The 24,313-nt window shown below is 40.8% G+C and overlaps 1 protein-coding gene across 2 annotated transcripts in view; it reads right to left on the reverse strand.

The window, feature by feature from the left end:
- kcnn3 (potassium intermediate/small conductance calcium-activated channel, subfamily N, member 3) overlaps positions 1 to 22,764 on the reverse strand; it is a 48,596-nt gene extending 25,832 nt beyond the window's left edge. The window contains exons 1-3 of one of the 2 annotated variants that reach the window (XM_046045161.1): positions 22,313 to 22,764; positions 20,574 to 21,685; positions 6,297 to 6,392 (exon numbers count right to left, since the gene is read on the reverse strand). In XM_046045161.1, coding sequence (XP_045901117.1) covers positions 6,297 to 6,392; positions 20,574 to 21,659 — 1,182 coding nt within the window. In that variant the 5' untranslated portion in view covers positions 21,660 to 21,685; positions 22,313 to 22,764. Of the gene's footprint in view, positions 1 to 6,296; positions 6,393 to 20,573; positions 21,686 to 22,312 lie in introns of those variants that run through there. The other variant, XM_046045162.1, reaches the window with a different exon arrangement.
- Positions 22,765 to 24,313: the final 1,549 nt, after the last annotated feature.

Here is a 24,313-nt window from a genome sequence, read left to right on the forward strand (position 1 = left end):
TCAAACTAATGGCGTACGGCTGCACCGATTGAACAGTCAATCACAGCACTCTCTAAATGTCTCTTGAGTTCACGGTGGTGATAAAAATTTCAGCTCAAGTTCTAATAATGTCTGTATGATAATAGTCTTTATCTATGGAGAATTTGTCTAAACACACGGAGTAAGTGAATGCATTTTACAAAGTACACAAAAAGCAAGGTTAAACTCAATCGTACAAAATAAAAGAGGACTGAGGAAAGAAACACATTGTCAAGGGCAGAGATGAAACCATGATTACATGATTTTCTGTCAAGTTGATTCTTATTCAGTGTTCAGTTCAATAACCAGACCAGCGTTTTCTCCCTAAAATTTATGATAACTTTTCTTTAATCCTAAACCAGGTAGATTACAATACTAAATGATTCGTCTCAGTCCAGCAGGGATATGTTACCATGGCAAAACTGTTCAAGTTAATCTAGTCTTGATTGCAATGTAACAGTGGTTCTTGTTGTTAGTGTTTATATAATGTGGCTATCAAGAAATAAGGGGAGAAGGAGATGGCAAATGTACCTAAAGCGCATATACACAATATATTAATATATAAGTAAATAGGATCTGAAGTCATCCAAAACCGAAAACAAATACTGCATAAATAACTGACAAAATAGTGTATATGAATGTATCTTTATGGATAAAACTAAATACTCCACCGATTTAGTATTGCACTCTTATGACATATAACATGCTTGGACTCAGGATGGACAGTTAAAAAATTCAAATTCAGAACCAGATGTTTTTTCTGCAAGCATTATTCAAAACCTGGTGCCTACATTACCCACAATGCAACTCAACTGCCAACAGCTTGCTCTGAGGTTCAGGAATGCTATGCTTGTAGCTACTAATGCAGCCTTAAGCAGAGATGAGGAGCGGGCTACAGAGATCTGGTAAGCTCACCTCTTTCTAACACCACACCCCCAGATTGTTTCTTTTTCAAATTCACTAGCCTTCAGCTTCAACTGATGCAGACTCAAGAGAGATTTAGCACAGCTCCCTCTGGAACCACAAAAGTTAACTTTTTTTCACATATCCACTACTCCTCAAGACCCATAAACAGACGTTGAGTTCCCCTTTAGGGACAAATGTGAGCTCAGTTAAATATATGTAACTCATTATTTTCTAAATATATTTTAAAATAACGACTTTAACATTTTTCTTTAGATATTTTATGCAACACTACCATACACACATCCGAACTGTGGCCAAGTACATTTGTAGATCTGTAGGAACAAACTGTTCTGCTAAGAGCTGAAATGATTCCAGACTGCTTTAAGATAAAATGTCATAACTTTCTCACTGAGCCATAGCAAGCAGAGTCTGATGGCCACTTGCAGTCCAATCTTGTGCTTTTATGCAAATTGCACAGCAGAGTTGGAAATACCAGACACAACACACCAATAACCACCTTGAGAACGGTACATTTTTGCCAAGAAGACATAATCAGAACAACATTCTTCCACATAGGAAAAGGAAGGAACAAACAAACCAACAGAAGTACTCACAAGTGTCTCACATTTTCAGCATTTTTCAACCACAGGCTTTATCCTAGACTATCAGCATTTCAGTCATTTGACTTGTTCAGTACTGTACTGTAATATCAGCACTTAAATGAGCACATATTGAGGATATTTGTGGTATCGATGAAGAAAATTCCCATTATGAAATGCTATAACATCTATAAATCTTCAAAGTCTAATTTAATTAAGCTATAATTGATTTACTAATGTAACAATGAAACTATGCATTTGTAAATACGAAATTATAAACAAAAGTACTTGAATCCCCAAAATTTAGATATGTTTGTACAATTAATGTGGTGAATGGTCTCAAACACATCTGATCAATAAAATTCTGAAATCTTCTAAAACTAATAAATAATAGATGATGATGAGATTTTGATGATGATGATGATGATGATGATGTTGTTTTTTGATGACTTTGGTAAGAATTGTGTTGGAACATGACTGTGAAACTAATATTTGGGTATTTTAATAGCAGACATCTCACTGTAAGAGGATTTCGATCATTTGGCGATTTGCTAATTAGTGCTCTACTGATTTCATCTAAACACACAGTAAACTAATGAGAATCAAAGTTTCAGCAGCAAGTTCAGATCTGATTTCATTTTTAGCCAGGATTTTAACTTTCCAGTTTCTTGGATTGAAAATGAAAGAAACCCAATGGTATCAATGTGGTTCTACTGACTGAGCACAACACAAAACTGCAATGTTCTCACTTCTAAAAAAGAAAAAAAAGAACAAATTTATGTCAGCTCCCTGTCATTTTTCACTATAATGCTGGAATGCAAAAACCTTTAAATCACACACACTTCTGCTAGATGTTCATGTTGGTTACAGCGTGCTTATATAGGAAACACTTATCTCTCTTCCATAACAAGCTACTTACTGTCAGTAGTTAATAAGAACTCAAATTATTTTCTTTGATGGCAGTGAAAAAGGGAGAAATGTGTAATCTGTAGTCTAGACTGATTGCTATTCCTTATTTCATGCTGAGCACAATTGGTTTGGACTGTCCCCTGACAGATTAGAAGAGACAGGGAAGATGGAGAGAGAGGAGGAAGATGAGGAAAACATCCAAATGAGGAAGACAGAGAGGCAAGACACCGAAACACCGAATGGAAACGGCAAAAAAAAGTATAAAGGTGTTAGAGTTAGAGAAATGCAGACAAGTATTTAAGTATAACAGGAGAATTGGTGAGAAGTTAAATGCTGAGTAACAAGGGAAGAGAGGAGTCAGAATGAAAGGATGTAAAACACAACAACAAAATTGAATTGAGGCCCAGTGGAGGAGAAAGCACAGAGATCCGATCAGATAAGCAGGGTGAGAAATAAAGAAAAAAGACAGATAAAGAGAAGCACACTGATGGTAAATAAAGAATACTGTGAGATAAAAGACAGGTGGACAGAAGAATGGAGATCAGTGAAAGAGTGTGTGAGAGACAGAGAGAGAGAGAGAGAGAGAGAGAAAGGTGGTGGTATAAATGCTAGCTAAACCCGATAACAGCATTCTGATCTCTTGCGACTCTGCTTCTCCAACCTTCTGTGCAAATATATAAATATATATATATATAAATATATGTGTGTGTGTGTGTGTGTGTGTGTGCGTGTACGTGCATATAATATCCTGTTACATGCTGGGCAAAATGCTCCGGCAGAGTGTGTCGTAATCTGGGGATGAGATCTTTATTGAACAGTGCCTTTTATTTTGCACAGCATTGCTTCTCATGGTGTGTATCAGTGTGTGTGTGTAAAAAAAAAATAAAATAGAATACGGAGACAAACAGGCACTTCTTATGCTGCTGATGTATACAAGCAGGCAGGCTTGGTGTCAGCAGGCAGGTACTGAATAATAAAAATGAACGTTCATGTAATGAAACATGTATGGTTTCACGTGTATGAAAGCAGTTTTGCATGCACTCTGTGATGCTGCACGCTGTCAGTCAATGTTGAGTTATGGATGTAACTCAACCTACAACCACAAATTGTTGTCTTTACATTTCTATTTATGTCACTGGCAGTGAACAAATCAGGCCTTCAACACTTCTCGCTTGCTGCTGTGGCCCTGTCACCGCTCACAAGCTACATTAGCAGGTAGCTTACTGGTTAGCAAACATTATGTGATAAGCATTCTATGATGTTTAAGTGTAATTTTTTATTTGTACCTGTAATCTTGGAGGCAAGGGACATACAAAAGAGGGACCCAGAAAGCACAATATGATCTGCTCCTCCACAGAAATTGCGGAGCCTTCAGGCGAATTTCTAATTTGCATAAAGGTAAAAGTGTTAAACTTTCAACCCCTCTGGTTTTTTGTGTCACCAGTCAGTCCTGCAGTGCCTGGAATCCCCCACTGCCTTGCGAAACGATTTGCTCATTGAAAATGCATAGGGGCAAACTTTGCATTGCCTCACCCTGCATTCAGTTGGTCTTCACAGTTAGTGCTAAGCTAGGCTAAACATGTCCTGACTACAGCTCTGTATAGACATGTGAGTGATAATGATCTCACTCTCACAAAGACAACAAATTAGCAAATTTCCCAATTTGTGGAAAAGCGGCTTTAATCCATTTGCAGTATTGTATGAAAGGGGTAGTGATTTACCCACAGAATAATCATTGTGCAGTTCCCGTCGGCTCTACAGAGTCCTTCTGCTTAATGCTAAGGTTTTCTAGCCTGCACATTTTCTGTTTTGGTTCAGTCTCACCTCAGCAGTGTTGTTTTTGGCCTCACAAGGCAGCAGTTTTGAGTGAAAAAGCTCTGAAAACTGACTGTATGCTCCCTGCTCAGCACCAAACAGCAGACAGACAGAGTTAGAGAGTAGCTGGTGAAAATAGTGGAGAATTTAGCAGCAGATCCAGATATTTCCTCAGGATTTGGTGAAGACCAAAACAGAGTTAACAGAGTGAATATTGGACTTACATTCTCCAGGTGTCCTGAAACACAAGTCCAAATGAATGATAGTGTTGCTGGATGTGTAAATAAGCAACTGTTTTCAAACAGGTTTTCCACATCTGCTTAAAAAGTTGTTCTCAGGTCCTTTCCACTGACACAGACTTGTTACTGCAGGTTTAAGGAACACTCCCCTTTTATATAGAAATAATTTAGAGGATAATATCAGTTTACCACAAGTTGGGTTTTATTTGTGTAATTGTGGCCATCATATCTATTGGTAATAATAACATTGTACTCACGGGTCCAACGGGTGTGACTCATGAGTGGTCAGTTGATCAGACACGTTTAAAACAAAATCCCTAAATTAGCTAAATTCATTTGGAAGAGACACAAAGTCTAACAGTAAAACTAATTACCACCCTTAGTTGTTTAAATAAAGTGGTTTAGCTAAACTGGCTAAGCTATTGGATTAGTTGAAACCTGTCTTATTACCTGACTGCAGTGTCACTGTGTTCCCAGATTTCAGCAATTTTAGTGAGTACAGTGTTATAATAATAACCAATTGAAATTATGGGCAAAACGACAAGTACTACTCAGGTTGTAATAAAGCAGGATTATCCTTTAAAGCTGTCAGACGGTGTGGGGTAAAAAATGCTACAAATTATCACCATCCTCACTCAGGTTATTATTAAAAATGATTTTGGGATAAATCCAAACATCACCTCCCCCACACTGCTGCCCGTACCTTCACAGCAACCCCCTGAAACTCCAAACTTTATTTAATCAAAACTGATAACTGATTCCTCAAAGAGATTACCAAGACCTCTCTCTCCATCTATCTCGGTCTCTCTCTTGGCCTTACAGTAGCTACTCTCAATGTCTTCTTTTCCTTTCTTGGGTGCCTGTCACGTGCAGCTGCCACAGTGTGTGTGGGAGGATGACTGACTCCGTATGTGAATGTGACATCAAATTATCAATGAATTCTTAGCCATGTATACACACACACCACTGCACGGGCACCACATGTGCATAAACTGACTCGGTTCCTTTTCGCTTTGAATCTTAATACAGAGTGACTGCCTATTACAGACTGATTGCCAGTGTATCAGTCCCTGTGTATGACAGTGAATAAGCAATGGTCGTCTAGTTATTGATCCACAGAAGGAAAGCCCGAACCTCAGAGCAGAATGCATCAGAATCCCTATCTCAGACCCGTTGGAACTTTAATAGACATTTCCAGCAACATCCAAGCTTTGATGTAATGAAAAAAAGTAACAGCATTAAACTAATATGTGGTTAGATGGATGAGACTTGCTCCTCCGTGGTTTAGCTGGTGGGAGTAATAGCTGGTGTGGGGGCACTCATTGGGTCTGATTCCCGCAAGGCTCCCATAAATAGTCAATGTGCATCGATTGCAAATGGCTTCAGATGAAACCACAGCTAAATGACTGTGGTACCATTATATTAGTGAAATGACAAACAGCAAAACAGATATCATGAAGCATGAAAGCATTTCTGATTGATTGTTTCAACCTTGCAAGAGGCTGAGGCTATGTGCGCTTGTGTGCCTTGCGTGCATGTGTTTGTATGTTTATGTGTGTTCTCTGTGCATCTATTGCTGAATGATTGTTATTGGCTGAGTGTGTATTTAACATTCAGTGCATATCTATCTAGTTTGGTCTATCCCACTATGACTCTCATTAATGTCATTAATTGGCTGGAGCCGACACACACCTGGGTCCCTTGGTCTTCCTCAGGAGCCTGAGGGACAGAAACATATTGTGTACTCTATGGATAGAGCTTAGATGTCAGTGTGTATGTCTGCCTGTGGATGTATGTGCATGTGTTTTACCTGAACTTCCCGTGCATGGTAGGCTATGATGAGGCCCAGCAGTATGACTGTGGATAGACTGATCAGACACTTCAGGGCCAGAGAATACATGGAGCTCTGTAGAGAGAAAATTGACACACACACCCTTAGAAACATGCAGCACAAACATAATACACATTTCAGATCGACTTTGCCATGATAATTCTTTTGATATTCAGAGTACAATGAAAAAAAACATCTTAGAAAGATGTGACTCTTATGATAGTCCACATTCTGTCACAAGTCCGGTTCAACTTGGAGCGAATCCCAGATGTCCCACGATGTCCTCTCTCACTCCTCTGCTAAAATGGCATGTGTGCCATATAAGCACTGACTAAGCATAGACAATAAAAACTAAAACAAAAACTAACAGACTTTCAAACGCTGAGCAGGAGTAGAATGGTAGTATTCCACCCGTCAATATCACTGCAGTGGAGCTTTAAATCCTCTGCTTGTCTGGTTTCATAGGGCTTATAATCAATGCACTGGGGAACTTCCGATCAATACAACTCATAGCACTTCAGTGGCTTCTTTAACCCTCTCACCTCACATGCTCAGAACACAGCAATGCCTACTGGAGTGTGTGCACACACATATACACAAGCACACAAGAAACACACAACTGCCCACACTTAATCTTCTAAAAAGTGTAGTCTATTGTCTTTGTTAGATGTGCTGTGGAAATAAATAAGTGGTTTCAGGTGCCACAACATCATCAAAAAGGAAAAGGAGCATGAGCAGCCACCAGGTATCACAACTTAAAAAAGACACTCAAAAGCTGCTGGGATAATAAGAAAGCATGGATGTTTGTAGGTGAATTAATGCCCTATGAATCATCATGGCACATTAACAACAAAAAAAAAGATTCAGAGGAGGAAATGTTACTCCACCTCACATCCTGTTTTTTTTTTTGCTTTCACCTCATACACAGCTGTCATGCATGAGGAAACCTTGTTATCCATGCTACTGGCAATGACAGTCTGTATGTCTGTGCATCCACCACTTTGGTCCAGACGAAAACATCTTGACAAGTACTGGATTGTGTCATGAAATTTTCTACATGCATTGATGTCCCCCACAGGATGACTCCTACTGACTTTGGTTATCCTCTGAGTCATCTAGCACTAACATCAAGTCAAAGTTTTGACCTATTTAGAGGAATATTTCAACATCTACTTGATGGACTGGCACCAAAATCTAATACAGATATACATGGTCACCAGATGATGTATTCTAATGACTTTGGTTATCCCCTGACTCTTCTGTAGAGCCGCTAGCCAGTTGACATTTTTTGTTTTAATTTAAAAATCTTGAAGTTTTTGGATGGATAAAATGTGGTATTCATGGTCCCCAGATGATGAATTGTAAAAACCTGACATGTTAGCATTTGGCTCAAAGTACTGCTGTACTTAAGTACACCCCAGGCTGTGGATTGAGTCTGGTTTTTCATTATAATTTATTTTATTTCATCACACTTTCGTGATAGCGATGATTGATCCTACCCAAAGCCAAGTCAATTTGAAAAACACCAGACACACTTACTTGATCAGATAGATCATTGATTTGGATAAGGAAACTTCAAACAAACAAACAAACAAACACAACATTTTTTCAGGAAGAAAACATCTTGCAGTATGAACATACATGCAATAGGTGCTGTTTGGACAAAAGCACACAAAAGTGAAATTGCGAAATTACAATATAATAAGATTACTTTATAATAAGTAATTAATAAATTAAAAGCACAGTCATCAGACAGTATTTGACAGTGTTATGCACTATTTTAGGTGTCAAACATCAACAGATCCTGCATATAAGAAACATTAAAGGATAAGGCTGGTGTTATTCTTTAATCTTACTCAATTTTATAAAATGACCCAAATCAACAATGCTTTTCTTAACACTTTTCCTGTCCCTAGTCGCGATCACAACTATTAACAAAAATTCAAGAAATACTTGCAATTTTGACCAGTGACTGCAACTTTTCCTGCAATTTTGACCTATCATCTCCATTTCCCACAAAACGTTATCATACGTCAGCAAACTCACTTCCTTGTTTATAAGACGCATCAGACATGCGTGATACCAACGTCACACATTTGCCTACAAAAATAACATCAAAGGACAGTAAAAAACACTGTCCAGGAGCCTGAACCATGGAGCAAGTTCAACATACCAAGGATATCTTTTCGTTATCTGGCTTCACTAACCCTAACAATCGGGATCAGGATAAGCAGTCCCACCAGGCACAGTTACCTATAACGTTATGCTCGTACCATTACGACTTTTTTTCTTGACATGTCAGAGAACACAGATATGTGGGATAGATTTTGTTAGTGCAGAAATTTTTAAACATGAGCAGAAAACCTGCTGTAAAACAGGAGCTATTAAAGTCCAGGAGGGAATTAAAATTAATTAATTTATCATTGGGTGAAATGTGCCACAATGAAGGAGGTTACTTCCCCATACAACAGACATTAAAGAGGAGGGAAGACAAAAGGGAGGGAAGACTACAGAATGCTTGAGAGCCTTACAACATTATAACCTATTTTTTATTTTTTATTTTGAATCTTTACCTGCCACCTGAATTTTATATATTTGTATCTCATTTTATATAAATAGAGACATTTTCTCCATAAATTGATACACAAAAGAATTTTCTGGGGGAGGTCCCCCAGCCCGCCCACTTAATAAGTGTCCTCTCCAATGTTCAAATAAAACATGTTCTCTTGCATTTCTACAAATGGCTTACTCCATAAATTCATTAGAATGAAAGAAAAATGTCTCTGTTTGACAAATAGTTTAGGGGGAATATTCCTAAACACCAACTTAGGTTTGGGCTCCCAATTTAGGCTATGATGTTAATATTAGACAAATACAACATAGTATAAGTAACACAGCTGCAGCTGACACATGCAGAAAGACAGAAAATCGCCTACAGTGCAAGGCGTACCCTATAATATGAATAGGTTCATTTGATGTGACAATTTTAGCCTTTTTCTTTGAACTTGGCTGTGTGTCTGCGTTTCCACATTAAAAGACTCTGAATAAGTGGTTGTTCCAACTCACTTTCAAGAATTCTCATCACTTGAAAATTCTGATTAATTTATTTAACACACTCAAAAGTGTTCTATACATTGTTCTAAATTAAATTCATAAAGCAACAAAACTCAAAAACTCCATTCATGCCATGAAAGGTGCTCAAAAGGTGGTCAAATCTCAACTGAATCTCAACATTTAGGCTACTGAAAACTCAAGATAAGAAATCAAGCTGCGCCCACATAGCAAAAGGTGAATTGCTACATGACCAGTCTCTCTAACATATGATAGCTACTAACCTACATTAAACATTCATATTAAACTTAATTTCAATCGGCCTACCAAACTATAAGCTCATAATATTCAGCCTTGCATAAGAAAACTCAAAACAATTTATTTTAACGGCTGTGACAGACTGTGTGACACGAACTTGGGAGCAAATGACAAAAAATATATGACACATTCAAAGCGGTAAGTAGGCTTACTGTCTCAAAAAAAAAACTTAAAAACCTACAACAAGTAGCTATTAGTCTACAAGGCTTTAGTAGCCTACTTCAATCAGTCTCTGTTGGTTTAAATGGCTATATAAAAGTTTCTCTGCATCACCACAACAAACAAGAAGCCTATGAAACACTCTGCGGGATCTCCTACGGATGGTGATGTCAATATCCAAGAGAGCTGATTGGTCAGTAGGCTGTGTTTTTATAGAGTTGATCTCTTATCTCAAACATAACTTGCTCAGGATCAACCTCAAAGTACCTTGCTAAGCTCAAATACTGCTTCGTGGTACAGGTACCTGATCTACCAAAGCGGGAGTAAACTGTTTAGCAAAATGTGCAGTATTGTGGTCAAACATAAAAAGAAATCGTCTCTTGACAAACACTTTGCCACTGCAAAACACATGCAGAAAGAGGCAGAAACACATCCTGGAGCATGTCGGGTGAGACAAATCACTGTGACACAGGCTGTTCCATCTCGGTCAATTGCAAGTGCTGAAAGAATCTGAGTAAGCTAGTTTAAATATCCATCGTAAGGGTTAGGGTTAGAGTTAGTCCTGCGAAATCCTGGAGGACTGTTTAATGATTCAACTATAATTCTAAAGTTAAAAATATCACTTCTACCTTTGCAATTTTCACATATCCCCACAATTTCATAGCAAAAAACGTCCAAAAACATTGCAATTTTAGAAAAGCTGCAGCAAAACCAGGCATTTTAGGCCACAACAATCACAATAATGGTCCCCCAAATCCTGGAGGGACTGACTTTCGAAGTCCTTAACCATGTTAGTCACACTCAGCCTAAGTTCACTCGCTGGAAATGAATACAAACAATCAACAATAACTAAAGCAAAAACATAAACAAATACTTCAAGTTGACAGAAAAAAATAACAAAAGGAAACACACGCAAAAGAAAGAGGTAAAAGAAAAAATAACATACCCGCTCCGACTCCCCGCAGCACAGCATTTGCCAGGCCAGGGTCCAGAGACCTAAGGTAGGGCCCCCAAACCCCAAGAAACTGATCCGGCCTGGTGTGGAAGATGCCACAGTGATGTGATGTGAGATACTCCAACAAAATCAGTTGGAATTAACTCTTTTCTGGCAGTGAATGCCAACATATTATACAGTCTCTTGTTGTCTCAGCTGCGTAGTTATGTGCCTATTTGGATGTATCATGTCTTTTAAGAAAAGAGGTAAAATAATTAATAAAAAATCACATATGAATCAGGTAAAGATCTAAGATGTATTTGCTTTGTCTAGTGTGTATGTCTATTTCTCTCGAAACAAGCATGAAGTAAGATATTGGCTTACTGACCTTTTATCAGAAATTGGGCTTTGTGTCATTCATGAATTTCTAATTGAGTATTTTAGTTTCATATGCTGTTTCAAAAGCTTTTCCAACCTGTGAAATATTGGCAAAAAACATTCTGCACACAGGTGCAAAATGTCAGGAATCAGCAGTCAAACAAAACATTTAGTTTGACTCATTTTTCAGGCTTTACACAACAAGTTGTATTCAGTGATTTGGTTTTAAAAGCCACACTCAATAAAGTGATTCATTTGTCCACATCGGCACAAGGACTATGCTTTGAATTGCAGTGTAATACACAAAGAACCCAAGGTGCATTCATACTTGAGATCACTAAGGCCACAAGATGAATACAATAGCTTACAATCCTCTTCAAGAGAAGAGTTGAGCCACCTTAAAGAGTTCATATTATTCTTTTTGATTTTTCCCTCTGCTTTATTGAGTTATATACCTTTTCTGTGCATGTGATAGTTCTGCAAAGTGGAAAAAGCCCAAAGTCCACCCCAAAGGGAGTTCCCATGTCCCACAGAAAACACTGCTCTGAACTGCCTGAAAACAGCTAGTTTGTAGTCCAGCCTTTTCTTCCGCTTTCTAGTGAGGTCATAAGAAAGTAGATCATAGTGCTTGCCTAGCAGCTAGTCAGACACGCCCTCAAAAACACCTGGAAAAAACACACTGAGCTGCAGCACAGGGTGACAAGACGTCCACCTGCTGCCTCTCCTTTCCCATCCAAACATTAGCTACCCTCCAGGCAGTCAATGGACATAAAGTTGTTACTGTGATGTAGAGACAGAGCTCAAGTTTTTTATACAAGTAAGATGCCTCACTCTGTAGCTAAAACAAAGCGTTCAACACAAAGGGTGAAAAGGGGAGCTGCAGCAATGTGCAGTATAACAAAAATATGGTGTTTTTTGAAAATGAAACCATGTAAACCTGTTCTGGTACAACCCCTAAATAGGATTTTGTACCAGAAAATGAGCATAGGTAGGATGCTGTTAAGTGTTCATCGCCAATCTCTCTCTTTATCCGAGTGCACACTCCGAGTTTAGACACACATTACTCAGCCTTTCCTTCATTACGTTCTTAAGCACAATCTACATTGCATTTTTGGTTCATGAATATATATTGCAAGTCAGCCTCCTGGAAAATAAGAATGTGTTAGTGTGATACTGTGTCTATTTAGGGTCTCTGTAGATGCTTCATGGCCTTAATGGTATTAATTCAACATCACAGAAACACACACATACATACAGTTTAGTTTGTTAATCCTCACTGACACCCTCCTCTGTTGATATTCGTTTTTCACATAATTATCAAAATCTGTGAGGATTGAATGAGACTGGGTGCCCTTTCTGTTTACATACAGACATGCACACACACACACACACATACACACACACACACACACACACACACACACACACACACACACACACACACACACACACACACACAAGGAGAGCATTAAGTGACAGTTGTTCATGTATTGCTCATATCAGTGTGGTTATGGGCCATTGCACAACATTGGGAAAATACCATCTAGCTTTATCTCACCGCTGATTTCCTCTATCAGCTTGCCCAAAGCTTGAGCTGTCTTTTGGTCTTTCTTTGCTCACGCTTTCTCTTCCTGTCTCAGTCTGTTTCTCCTCTGCTAAGATCTCATTTGCACTTGCTGAAGCAAACTAGGTGCAAAGGAAGCCAACATTGTTGTGCTAATGAGAAAAATGCACACTAGGTTTTCAGAAGCATTTCTGTTTAAACACACAGTTTCACTGGTGAGCTGAAATGTGATTTGCTCTGAGTTTTCTTCCTCTGTCTCTCTTTCTCTGTCTACTTTCTCACCTCTCTTGCTGCGTTTACCTCCCGCCGTCTGTTGGCCGTTCAGTTTTTTTATCAGTTCTGCCCATCACACTGTCAAGAGCATTTTGTTTCTGCCTGTTTCCACTTCACTTACTCTGCCTGTATAGTGAATGACGGAGAGGTATGTGTATATATGATTGCCTTCTGTTCATTTTGGCTTTTTTATACCATGACCTCAGAGAATTCTTGAGTCCATTAATTTCTAGTAACTGGACAGCTCTGATGCGGGTGTCTGCCGATCTAAATGGATGCATTTAAACGCATGGACCTACATTAAAATTTTGATAAAGACAGCAACAGTGAGGCAAAAGGTTATTTCCTACTTCAGTAGGTGGAACCCTGCAGACCTGCATGTGGTCAGCAGATGTACACATTCTTCAATACATACTACAGTCTATGGCACTAGAAGACCATATGGTGACCTCATGACAGCAAGAAGAAGCAAGAGCTCCTTTGTTTATTGTATTTGGTTGAACAACAAGAAAAAGCCAATTGTGTGTCTTTGTACTTTCTTGAAGATGAATTATAAAGATGTGAATAGCAACAGATCTCCTTGTACAGCCTCTCTTCAAAACAAGTATCCACTTTATTTCTGTGCAGTCGGCATGCTTGTCTTGTGTACAGTCCAAGAGGACCTTTGCGGACAAGGGCAGACAACAAAATGAAAGTTTTGTGGACCCTTGCGTCCACGCAGAAGCAGCAAGCAAGAATTGCCTTTTAGATAAAGCGTTTTTGCGAAACGCTTTCGATAAAGCGAAATTGTGACGTTTGTGTAACGAGTTAAAGGTCCACACTTTGTGAAATACACTTATACTCATTTTCTTGCCAAGAGTTAGACAAGAAGATACCACACTCATGTCCTTGAGTTAAGTATCAAGCTAGAGCTGGCATGCAATTACCTTAGTATAAAGACTAGAAGCTGAGGGAAACAGGTAGCCTGTCTGAAGTTATAAAATGCACCTCTAAAGCTCATTTAGTAATGACAGTGTCGTTGACATGTACTAGCCCAAGTGTAAATAATCAAATGAATGATGGCTTAATTCCATTTAGTTGCTTAAGTTTCAGGGTCCTGGTATTGTGCATACTGGTTAACTGTCACATTGTCACGACTTACTGGGACACTTAAATACAACAGAGCCATAGTGTAATGTTATTAATAACACCTTTTGTTATATATTTTTTATATTTTGTTATATTCTGAACTGGCCTTTGACATATTTATTTGTCTTGGTGTGTTTTTACTGGGTTTATGTTTCATGTTTATGTTTTATGCCCGCTTGCTGCAAAACATAATTTCCTCTTGTGCTACAATAAAGAGCTGGGCTGACACCCCACTCTGACAAGTCAAAATGTCTGCAATAAAAAAGGCTCAGTACAAGGCAGAGGGACAAAAATTAAAATTGGTGGCCCGTGTACTGTAAAGTGAATATATAATTTGGCAGATACTATCCCGACGTATATGGTACATGTTTTCAATGGTATGCATGTGTAATGTGTGTGTGTAAGTGTGTTTCTTTTCCTGTTTCTTTTTGTCCAGCTGTGCATAAGTGTGCGATTAGGGTGTATTGATCAATGGCTTGAAGGACAGCATGTAGAGATAATGAGGTTTTTGAGCCTCTTTAGTTCAATCGGCAGGCAAACACACTTTCAGGCACACACGCATGCCTGTGCACACACTTAACACACACCAAACGAGGTAGTATCAAGATGAGGGTTTCCCCCAATTGTCCTATCTCACCCTTATTGACACAGATGTGAGAGCAAGTACACATCGCTTAACAGCACATTACTCTCGTAGTGATAAGTCACTCACTACATGTGCTGGTAATGCATGTGAATGTGTGTGTGAGAGTGTGTTTTAATGAGTTAGCCTTGGGGGTCTGTGATACCTTCTTGCAATCAATCTCCAGGGAAACAGACACTAGACAGAGAAGCGATGTCACCTTACCAGGATAAACACACACACACACACACACACACACACACACACACACACACACACACACACACACACACACACACACACTTGACTGCACATTGACACACACCATTACAGCCCTACACACTCAATTAAATCCAGACAAAAGGAGATGTGAATGCACACACACACACACACACTAGCAGGTGCGTCCATGGTAATAATATGACAGAGCTGAACACACAGAGACATAAAGACACACACTCCATAGGTATGTGTATAGACAGAAGAGACGCCTCAGTGACGTGAATGTTTAAGTTGCCGGTGGATGATGTAAGTTTTAACACATCCGTGGGTACCAACACGCACACATACAGAGGGGTAGCCTAGCCTTGTTACACTGAAGAAAATGAGCATATTTGTACCTGTTAGTAGCAAGACCTGTGGGAGCTACCGTCCCTTAGAAGCCTGTGATCTAGAAGATGAAGGGAGTGTGGAGTGGAGTGGAGTGGATCGGAGGAAGAGAAAGGAAGGGGAAGAGGAGGAGAGGAGGGGGGGGGGGGGGGCGGAGAAGTGCTGAGATGGCTGATAGCACCTTTAGAGAATATGGTGGCAGTTGGTGAGTTTAATTCCCTGATGGTCCTCATGTGCTGTCTGAAGAGCAGCACGCAGCCACTGTAAGTGGCCTCGCAGAAAAAAAGGTCTGGAAAGGTCTCCACATAAATGTCGGCGAGAAATGTCATAGGTAGGCGAGCAAGGGCTGGGAGGGAGAGACGGAGGTAGTGCGGGGCAAATGTGGGAGATGTTGTAAGCCTGATGAGATGGCAATGACCCCCTTGGGGAAAAGTATTTAAGACTCACCAGGGGGAGTGTTTACTACTAATAAGTGAGAAGGATGGAAGTATGTAAGAAAGGAAAGTAGGAAGGGAAGGGAGACTGGGTGTGAGCATTGCTGTGAAATCGTTGATGCTTCTGGTTAGAAATGTGAGTAAATGGGTAGATACTCATGATCCCCCGTCCTACTGCCTCTCACACAACACCCATCTGTATGTCGAGGTGTCAAGGGTGTGTATTGGCAATGTGACAAGTGAAGTCGACAGCAGCTGTGCATTCCCTCAGAATAGCCATGTTCCATTGCAAGCATGAAACGTGCCATGGAGCCGGAGCCGACGAGGAGCCACATGGGCCTTGAACTGATCTATAGATCTGACAGTGACAGGCCACATGCTGAAGTCCTAGGTGTCCGAGGGCCTCAGTTATTCTCAGATAGAGACACATGCCAGAACAGGATCACTGCCTTTTAACCTGTTCCTAATAAACTCAATTAATAGAAGCTCATAAAAGTGTTTTTCAGACAAACTGTCCTCATGTTTCTGTTAACATCTGAAGTGTCAAGGTCCTGGATAAGGAAATGTATCCAGGATCATGAAATGTAGAGGTAAAAAGAACTTCACACAGATGTACAGAGGCTCAACATTTCTCAGTGTCTCAAGATAAGTTATGGTGGCAATTTGAGAGGCTCTGTTTTGCTTTTGTCTTGGATGCTTTTTGTAGGAAACCTCACACTTCTGCCTGAGAGCAAATTCAATTATTTCAAGTTCATGAATTATTTAATCATATAATACTCTCTCTGCAAAATCTGGCTCAACAAATGTGATTGGACATTTACAGTATAGGAATTCACTGCCACTGCCTAGAGCATCAATGGTGGAAGAAGTATTCAGATGATTTAATTAAGTAAAATGTCCACAAAAATACTCTGTCCTTCATTTAAGTAAATGTGCATAGGTATTTTAAGAAAAACGTACTTAAAGTATCAAAGTCAAAGTTGTTGTTGTTGTTGTACAATATATTACCTCATTAGGTTGTTAATATTGATGCATCAAAGTGTAGGTTTTGTTGTGACTGGTTGAATTGAAGCTAATGAAACTACTTTATATTGCATTGGATATATAATTTTTGTAAAATCTTAATCTGAAAAGTAACTTGTACCTATTTCAAATAAATGTAGTGGAGTATCTTCAAAATTGTACTTAAGTAAAATTTTTTCCCCACTACCACTGAATATACATACGCAAGAACATCTGCATAAAAACTTATCTTACTGATTTTGTGGATGTAAATTTGACAGAAAGATAGAGGCTATAATACAATGAATGGAAATCTCAGCTGTAACCACAATTTGTGCTGACAGGGTTTGAAATCTGTTTCTGCACATGAATATACATATGCTTACTCACTATACCCACAGTCACGAACACCATGTCCTCCTCTGTTAACCTCTCCCCACTTATCCTTCCTAACACACACGCCATCCAACCAACCCTGTTTAGTTCCATTCTTATTCTTCATCTCTATTTTTGGGATCAAGATAGAGCAGGTGTCTTACATAAAGTCTTACGGCGCTGTTAGCAGGATATAGCACGTGTGTTTGTATATATACTGTATATGTATATATCTTGTGTCTTTGACAATAGCTGTAAACGTCATCCATGTGTAAAATGTCATGTATACTGCCGTTGCATGTACAATATGTGTTTGAATGTGTGAATATATAAAATTCTTTGTACCTATCACTTTTCCCCACAAGCGGTCACTACACAGCACAAAAACTTGCAACTCTGAAAGGCAGCATCCATTTCCAAGGTGTGAGTTTGTACGACACGTGTGTGCTGGGGTGGACAGTGTATGTGTGGGTGTGTGATGATCAATAATCAATAGAAGAAATCATTCAAGGCTTCCACCCCCTTAGACTGCTTTAAAGCACTGCACGAACCTCTCCACTTCTCTCTCTGCCGTCCTCCCATCTGTCTCCCTTTCAGTTCTCTCTTTCATCCTCATGATCCATTTTTCACAACAACCAGCGGGCTTCTTTCCACCTCAATTATCTAAGTGAGGGCTTGAACTGTCTGATGGAACTCCAGTAGCTGTTGGAGTCAAACCAAACCTGCAACCATAAAAACTGAAAAAATATATATAACTTGGCAGTTTAACTTCTGCATTAAAAAATTAATTTCGATCAAGCTTTGCTAAAGCATACTTAACTCTCTGGATTCAACCTCTTTTTAAAAATGTACAACCCTGAGACTATGAGGTGCAAAGATGTTGTACATACTATTCTCAATATACCTCAACTCTGACTTCCTGTTCTCAACTAGATATCTAAATAGAAATAGATTAACCAGTTTAGTAAGAGCACTAGCAAACACAGTAGCCGCCTTGTTTGAACTCACAGCCGTCCATCTTAACATTAGACAATGCAGTCTGATTCAGATGAGCGTAGTATTGGTAAGACCTAAATCAGGCTTTTCATTATCACCTTTCCTTTATTGTTTCCTTCTACAGCCTTTCATTTCTTGCAGAACTGCTTCAATCTTCCAATCACACTCCCCTAGTTTGACGCCCACTGGAAGAGCACGGGAGCAGAGGGAGAGCGAAAGTGAGGGGGAAATGAATCAGACAGGCACGGAGTTGAAATAGAAAAGAGACAGACAAAGAAAGAGAGCACAAAAAGTGTCGGCCGTCTCCTTCAGGAAGGAGAAAAGGTCGACAGAAAGGAAGAAAAGAGAGAAGGAGGGATTTAGAAAGAGAGAAATTCAATCCATGAATTTTCATTAATAAAAAGACATAACCTTTAAAGGAGGGTTTTTCATAAAGTAATGAATGGGAGACAGAGGTAAAGAGAAAAAGAAACAGAGATACAGCCAGCCAAACAGAACAGGCAGACTACAGAAACATAAGAGGAGGGAGGCAGAGATGAGAAACACACCCAGCTGGCTTGTTTTAAAAGACTACCTGTAAATATGTGCTCTCACATGATCCCATTTCACGTCATCAGTGATCCATATGACAAGCTGCATAAGTGGAAGTAATGTTTCCACTTATTAACTAAAGAAAACCAGCGCTGTGTGACATGTCAGATTAAAACAAGGGCTTGAACAAGGACAGAAGTATCTCCGCATCGGGAAGGTGAGCACAACATGCTCCAAACCTCACTGGGACCCCATGGCACACACACACACACACACACACACACACACACGGGCGCGCGCTCTCGCACACACACACAAACACACGCACACACACACACACACACACACACACACACACACACAAACAACCAAAATAAACAGACAATAGCAGCCAGGGGCTAATTCAGCTTATTACACTCCCCATTACACAGACAAATGAGATCCTGGCCTCCTACTGATAATCTGCCCCCCCCATGTCCTCTGCATCATTGTATTACATCACCCAGAAGCAGCAACTGTCAAGCTTGGTCATTACAGTACACAACCTTCCAACAACATGGGCACAGTGTTGGTCAGACTGAGTGGGGTGTACCAATCATGAATTTGGTGATTAATTGGTGAAAGCTGACTCTAATTATCTGGCCAATGACCCATCCAAAACAGCCAAAGTTTGGGTGTCCTGGTGACGTGGGGATTGAAGATGTGTACCATTTAACGTCCCTGGTTTGGATCTGGCTGGTGTGATCTGAAGTTAACCAAAGAGTTTTCAGCTATGCACCAGTGCACATTGCTACAGCCACCATGACAGTCTGGTGTGATGGTTGCTGACTTTTTTTTTGGACACCTTTAATGTGCTAAGGCTATGTTAAAAGGGGCAATCTACCAATATATTATAGCTCTTCAATTTGAGGGCTTGTGAGAGACACAGATTAAAAGCAGAATGGTCAAAACTGTAACCACAGAGGAAGAGATATCCTGACATTTAGTCCCTAAGGTAGATCCTACACTTCCCATAATGCAACTTGATGATGTATTTCATTAGACCCTCCCTGTCTGTTAATGACCATGTCTTTACAACTCTGCACCCTCAGTTTGTAAGACAAGCAAGGATAACCCCGATGACATTGCTATGACATCATCAGGGTTATTTTCTCACACTTGACACAGAGCTCTGCCAGAGCCATAGAACACATTGTACAGCTGTAGCCGTGCTAACCACGACTAGTAAACTGATCTTCATGTGTGAAATCAGTGGTGGCCCTTTAAGTATCATGGTCTGTCCAACACATTCTTACCGTCAACTCGTCACATACTGAAGCTTGGCCAAGACCCCTTGGTGTATCTTTTTAACGCTCTGGGTACCCTCGCTGCGTTGTTTTTCAATGTTTAGGGCGCAAGTAAGCAACAGCAAATATGCAACATCCACTTAGACTTTCAAAATAAAATAACTTTTTAACATTGTGAAAGGGCACATTGTTAATGTTGCCAAACGTCGCAGTTTGGTTAGGTTTAGGCACCAAAACTATTTGGTTACGTTTAGGAAAAGATCATGGTTTCAAGTTACGTACCTCTGTTACGTAACTTACTTTACGTAAGTTGAGTAACTGTGTCACTTACTTAACTTACATAACTTAAGTAACTTAAATAAAAATATTTAATGTTGACTTTTTGTTTTACACGGGAAACAACCAGATCCATCAAAGTCCTTATGTCCTGCCACTCAGCAGCTATCTTGATAACGGCTCCGGGCAGTTATTTCGGACTAACAAGACCAGGTCCATATCTAAATGAATGGGGATGGAGCCAGAACTGCATTTCACTCTTGACCATGCATTCATATGTTACAACTTGGGAGTGAGAACGGGTTGGTCTGTCCCCTCACCTTGGTGTACACGCCCCACGACAGCTCCGTCTCAATCACCATGACCACAATGCCAAACATTCCAAAGATGAGGGCATAGTCACTTAGCCTCTTTCTCTTCTCGAAAAGCGCCCTGCGATGCCCCAGTTTATAGCCAATGTTTTGGTTCTTCCGTTTGGAGGCCTTGGAGGTGCTGCCCCTGGCCCCAGTGCCCACCACCCCAACCCCTCCCTGCCTGCTTCCCCTCCCTGGCTGTGCCCGCCTGCTCTCCACCAGAGTGTGGTTCTGGTGGTAGATCGACATCTGGTTGGATGTGGAGTCCGTGATATCATACCCGGCTCTGGGGTACGGCGAGTCTTCTTTGGATGAAATCACAATCTCGGGGGGGCTCTGAATTAGAGGTTGATTGGTAGAGCACTGGGCCACCAAGGAGGTAGGAGGGGCTTCTCGCTGTCGGTCATGCCCCCCAGCAGCCGTCGCCCCGGCAACAGCTGAAACTCCACCCTCTTTGGTTTCGCTGCTGCTGTCTGATTCAATGAGGTTTCTGCGGGAAGCGCTGAGGCGGCTCAGGGGCTTCATGACCCCACCTGTGTACTTACAGGAGCTCATGGCGATCTCTGTGAAGGGGTTACTGTCCCTACGGTGAACCAGAGGGCTGGCCTGTCTGTGTTTGCAACCCCTCTCCCTGTCACGCTCCCTGTCCCTCTCCCGCTCCATAGAGGGCGAGTGGGAGGAGTAAAAGAGGGCGTTGTAGACCGGGGAATCCCCACTCAGGCTGTGCTGCGAACCCAGGCAGGAGGAGAGCGGGGTGCTGGTGGGGTGCAGGGCATTGGGGATGGGTGGGGGCAGAGGCTGGGTTCCAGAGGATGACAGGGGCAATTTGGGGAGCGATGCTGGAGGCAAGTTGGGCGTGGCAGGGGATGGTGACGGGGTGCTGCCATTTAGACGGTCGAGGCTTGATCCTCCCATGTGGTTGGAGTGGTTTGATCCTGGCTGGTTGCCAGTGGTGGAGGGATGGGATATACTGCCCAGGGGAAGGAGGAAGCGCTGGTCCTCATCCTCGCTCCCTCCTAGCAGAGCCAAGCTCAGAGTGGGGGGAGGCTCCATGGTCACTGCTGTGGCCACGCACCTGTCTATAGACAAACACAAAAAAAGAGAAGAACTGTAAGACACAGTATGATGAACATATCACACATAGTGATGAAGACAGCACAGACAGAGAGAAAGACGCTGGCGGAGGAGTGGTAAAGCTTTGTGAGGGATAATGGTTAAGAAATGAGGAAAAAGGCAGAACTCCAAAATATGAAGATGTGTGACAAAGAGGGGCGGCAGAGTGAAGAAAAGTGCCGATAATTGGGGAATATGCTATTCCTTGAGTCACATTTGAGTCAGTTGCCCAGTCAGCCCCTCTCAGCGCTGTCTCTCACTATCTGTGTCCTCTGCTTCTCTCACATCCCACAATGCTTCCAGCAATCTATGCCACAAAATGTCATCTGTGCTACATTGCTGGAGGATTGAGTAGATCCTCTCCTTTACACCATGGATATGAGATCATACTCAGACAAAAGGATAATAATTCAATCAGTCTGTATGATAGCAGGGGAAGTACTGTGACTGTGTGTGTGTGCCTCAGTTAATCATAAGTTGCCTGCATTTGTTTGCATTTGATTGATCCAAAACAATAACCTACTTTCAGTGTGATATAACCAGACACCTTCACGGCCCCCTCCTCCCTGTCTGTTCCTCCACCTACCTCCTACCTCTTCTTGCTCAGTCCCTGTCCCCCAGGTTAGTTGTGTTGAATCACTGGCTGGATGAAAATCGAGCACCACACTTTTTCTTTTTCATGTTGTCACGGCCATCCCGTCATCTTTTCGCTTCGCCTCCTTGCATATAGCTCCTTCCACAGGTCCTCGGTTGTCTCCCGAAATTGTGCGTCGCTTCACACAGATGTTGCCTGCGTCTCCGCACACTTGATATGATCAGTTTGTCTCTTTCTCAATCATCAGAGATCTCTCAATGGTGCCCATTTCGATCTCGTCAGTGACAGTCGACTCGAGATGAAGAGGAATAATCCATGGTGACTGGATTAAATCTGTCAACCTGTGGCTGCACGTCAAAAATATGCAGCAACATATCCTATAAACCGGCAAAAGAGGCGAAAAAAACAACACACACACACAAAACAACGCAAAGCTGGACGTCAAGTAAGTCCTCAGATGAAGCCTGTGATTTAATATGTGACTCCACCGACTTCCACTCAACCTACAGCTCACTGTCTCCTCGGATCTGTCTCTCACTCTCTCATCCAACTTCTCTCCCTCTTTCTCCGCCTCCAGACCAGCCGATCATTTCCATTGGACGGAATCAGAAAGGCGAAATAAGCGCTGAAAACAGGTGGCGTCGTTTGTAAGATGTAGCCGCCAAACAAATGTCAAATTTGTTATACTAGAATTATTTTTATTTTTATTTTTTTCACGGTGGCTTCAGAAAACATTATTTGTAGTCTCTGTCTAATAAATAGACGACTGGCCTATCTGGTCCTTTATGGCACCTGGACGCAGGACCTGGCAATTCAATGTCAAAAACACATTCAAAGAATAATCTTCACATTTGTAGAATAAATGGGAATACATTTGTGAAACAAAGAATACATCTTGCTAACAAAACTATGATGTACCAAAACAACCTGCAACACAAGGCGTGTGGAAGCAGAAGAGGCAGGAGCGGCGCATCTCTGTGCGCCTTCAGCTGAGTAGGTACATGGAAAACACCTGTTCACTTCTCTGTTTTATGATTCAGTTGAGTAATTGAGAAATCCCCTTGGAAAATTGATTTAGACTAAAATAACATATTATAGGCTAATGTATTAGCCTCTAACCATCATACATTAGTGTTTTTCTTTCATTTCTTATCTGTTGATCTAGGCGGTGAGCTGCTGCATAAAATTGCCCTTGCAGGGGTAACTAAAGTAATATTGAATTTAATATTAAGTTAATAATTAATGCCTTAAGGTGAACAATTAACAAAAAAAATCTGATGCATAATTTACAATAGATGGATGTAACCACCGTTTTTATTAGGGATTCTCTGATTTCATTCCTTGTAGACTAATCAATTTATAAACTCTGCAGAGTATACAGCATAATCCTACATAATTAGACTATTCTACCTGGCTTAATCGGTTTAATATTCTGGTTCTCTGTGTGCGTTATGTGCACCCTTAATCGGATGAGCGCTGACGCGGAAATGTGTGGGAGCGGATTAAACTGTTTCCTCATAACAGGTCAGTCTATCCGGCGATTATGCAACACGACAGACATCAATAAAGCAAATCATATCGTGTGCAGGATGCTTCCAAGTATTTAGCTATACAACACCAGTCTATGCCAACAACTCACTCAGAGTTAGGTGGTGGCTCATTAATAACGCAAAAAAGTTTTCCTATATTTTTGTTTGTATGTTTCTGTAGCATTTTCTACATGACTTTGATTTTAACATTGGATTATTTCATCCGTTTCTTCCACATAAGAGTGAAATAAACACAGTAATGTGTTGTTTCTGCCCTGGGCTGATTCGTGATGGGTCAGTGATGGAGAGCGGCTGGTTCAACAAGCAGTAAATTCTTCATAGAAAAAGGCCTGGGGAAAGGTCAAAAGTTCAGGTCTGCTCCATCAAAGTCATTTACTGGGGGCAATGGGACAGAAATAGGAAAATAGAGTCAAAGAAGCTAGGACAGAGAATATATATTTGGGAATGTG

The sequence above is a fragment of the Micropterus dolomieu genome, linkage group LG03 (genome assembly GCF_021292245.1).
Source record: "Micropterus dolomieu isolate WLL.071019.BEF.003 ecotype Adirondacks linkage group LG03, ASM2129224v1, whole genome shotgun sequence".
NCBI classification, from domain to species: Eukaryota; Metazoa; Chordata; class Actinopteri; order Centrarchiformes; family Centrarchidae; genus Micropterus; species Micropterus dolomieu.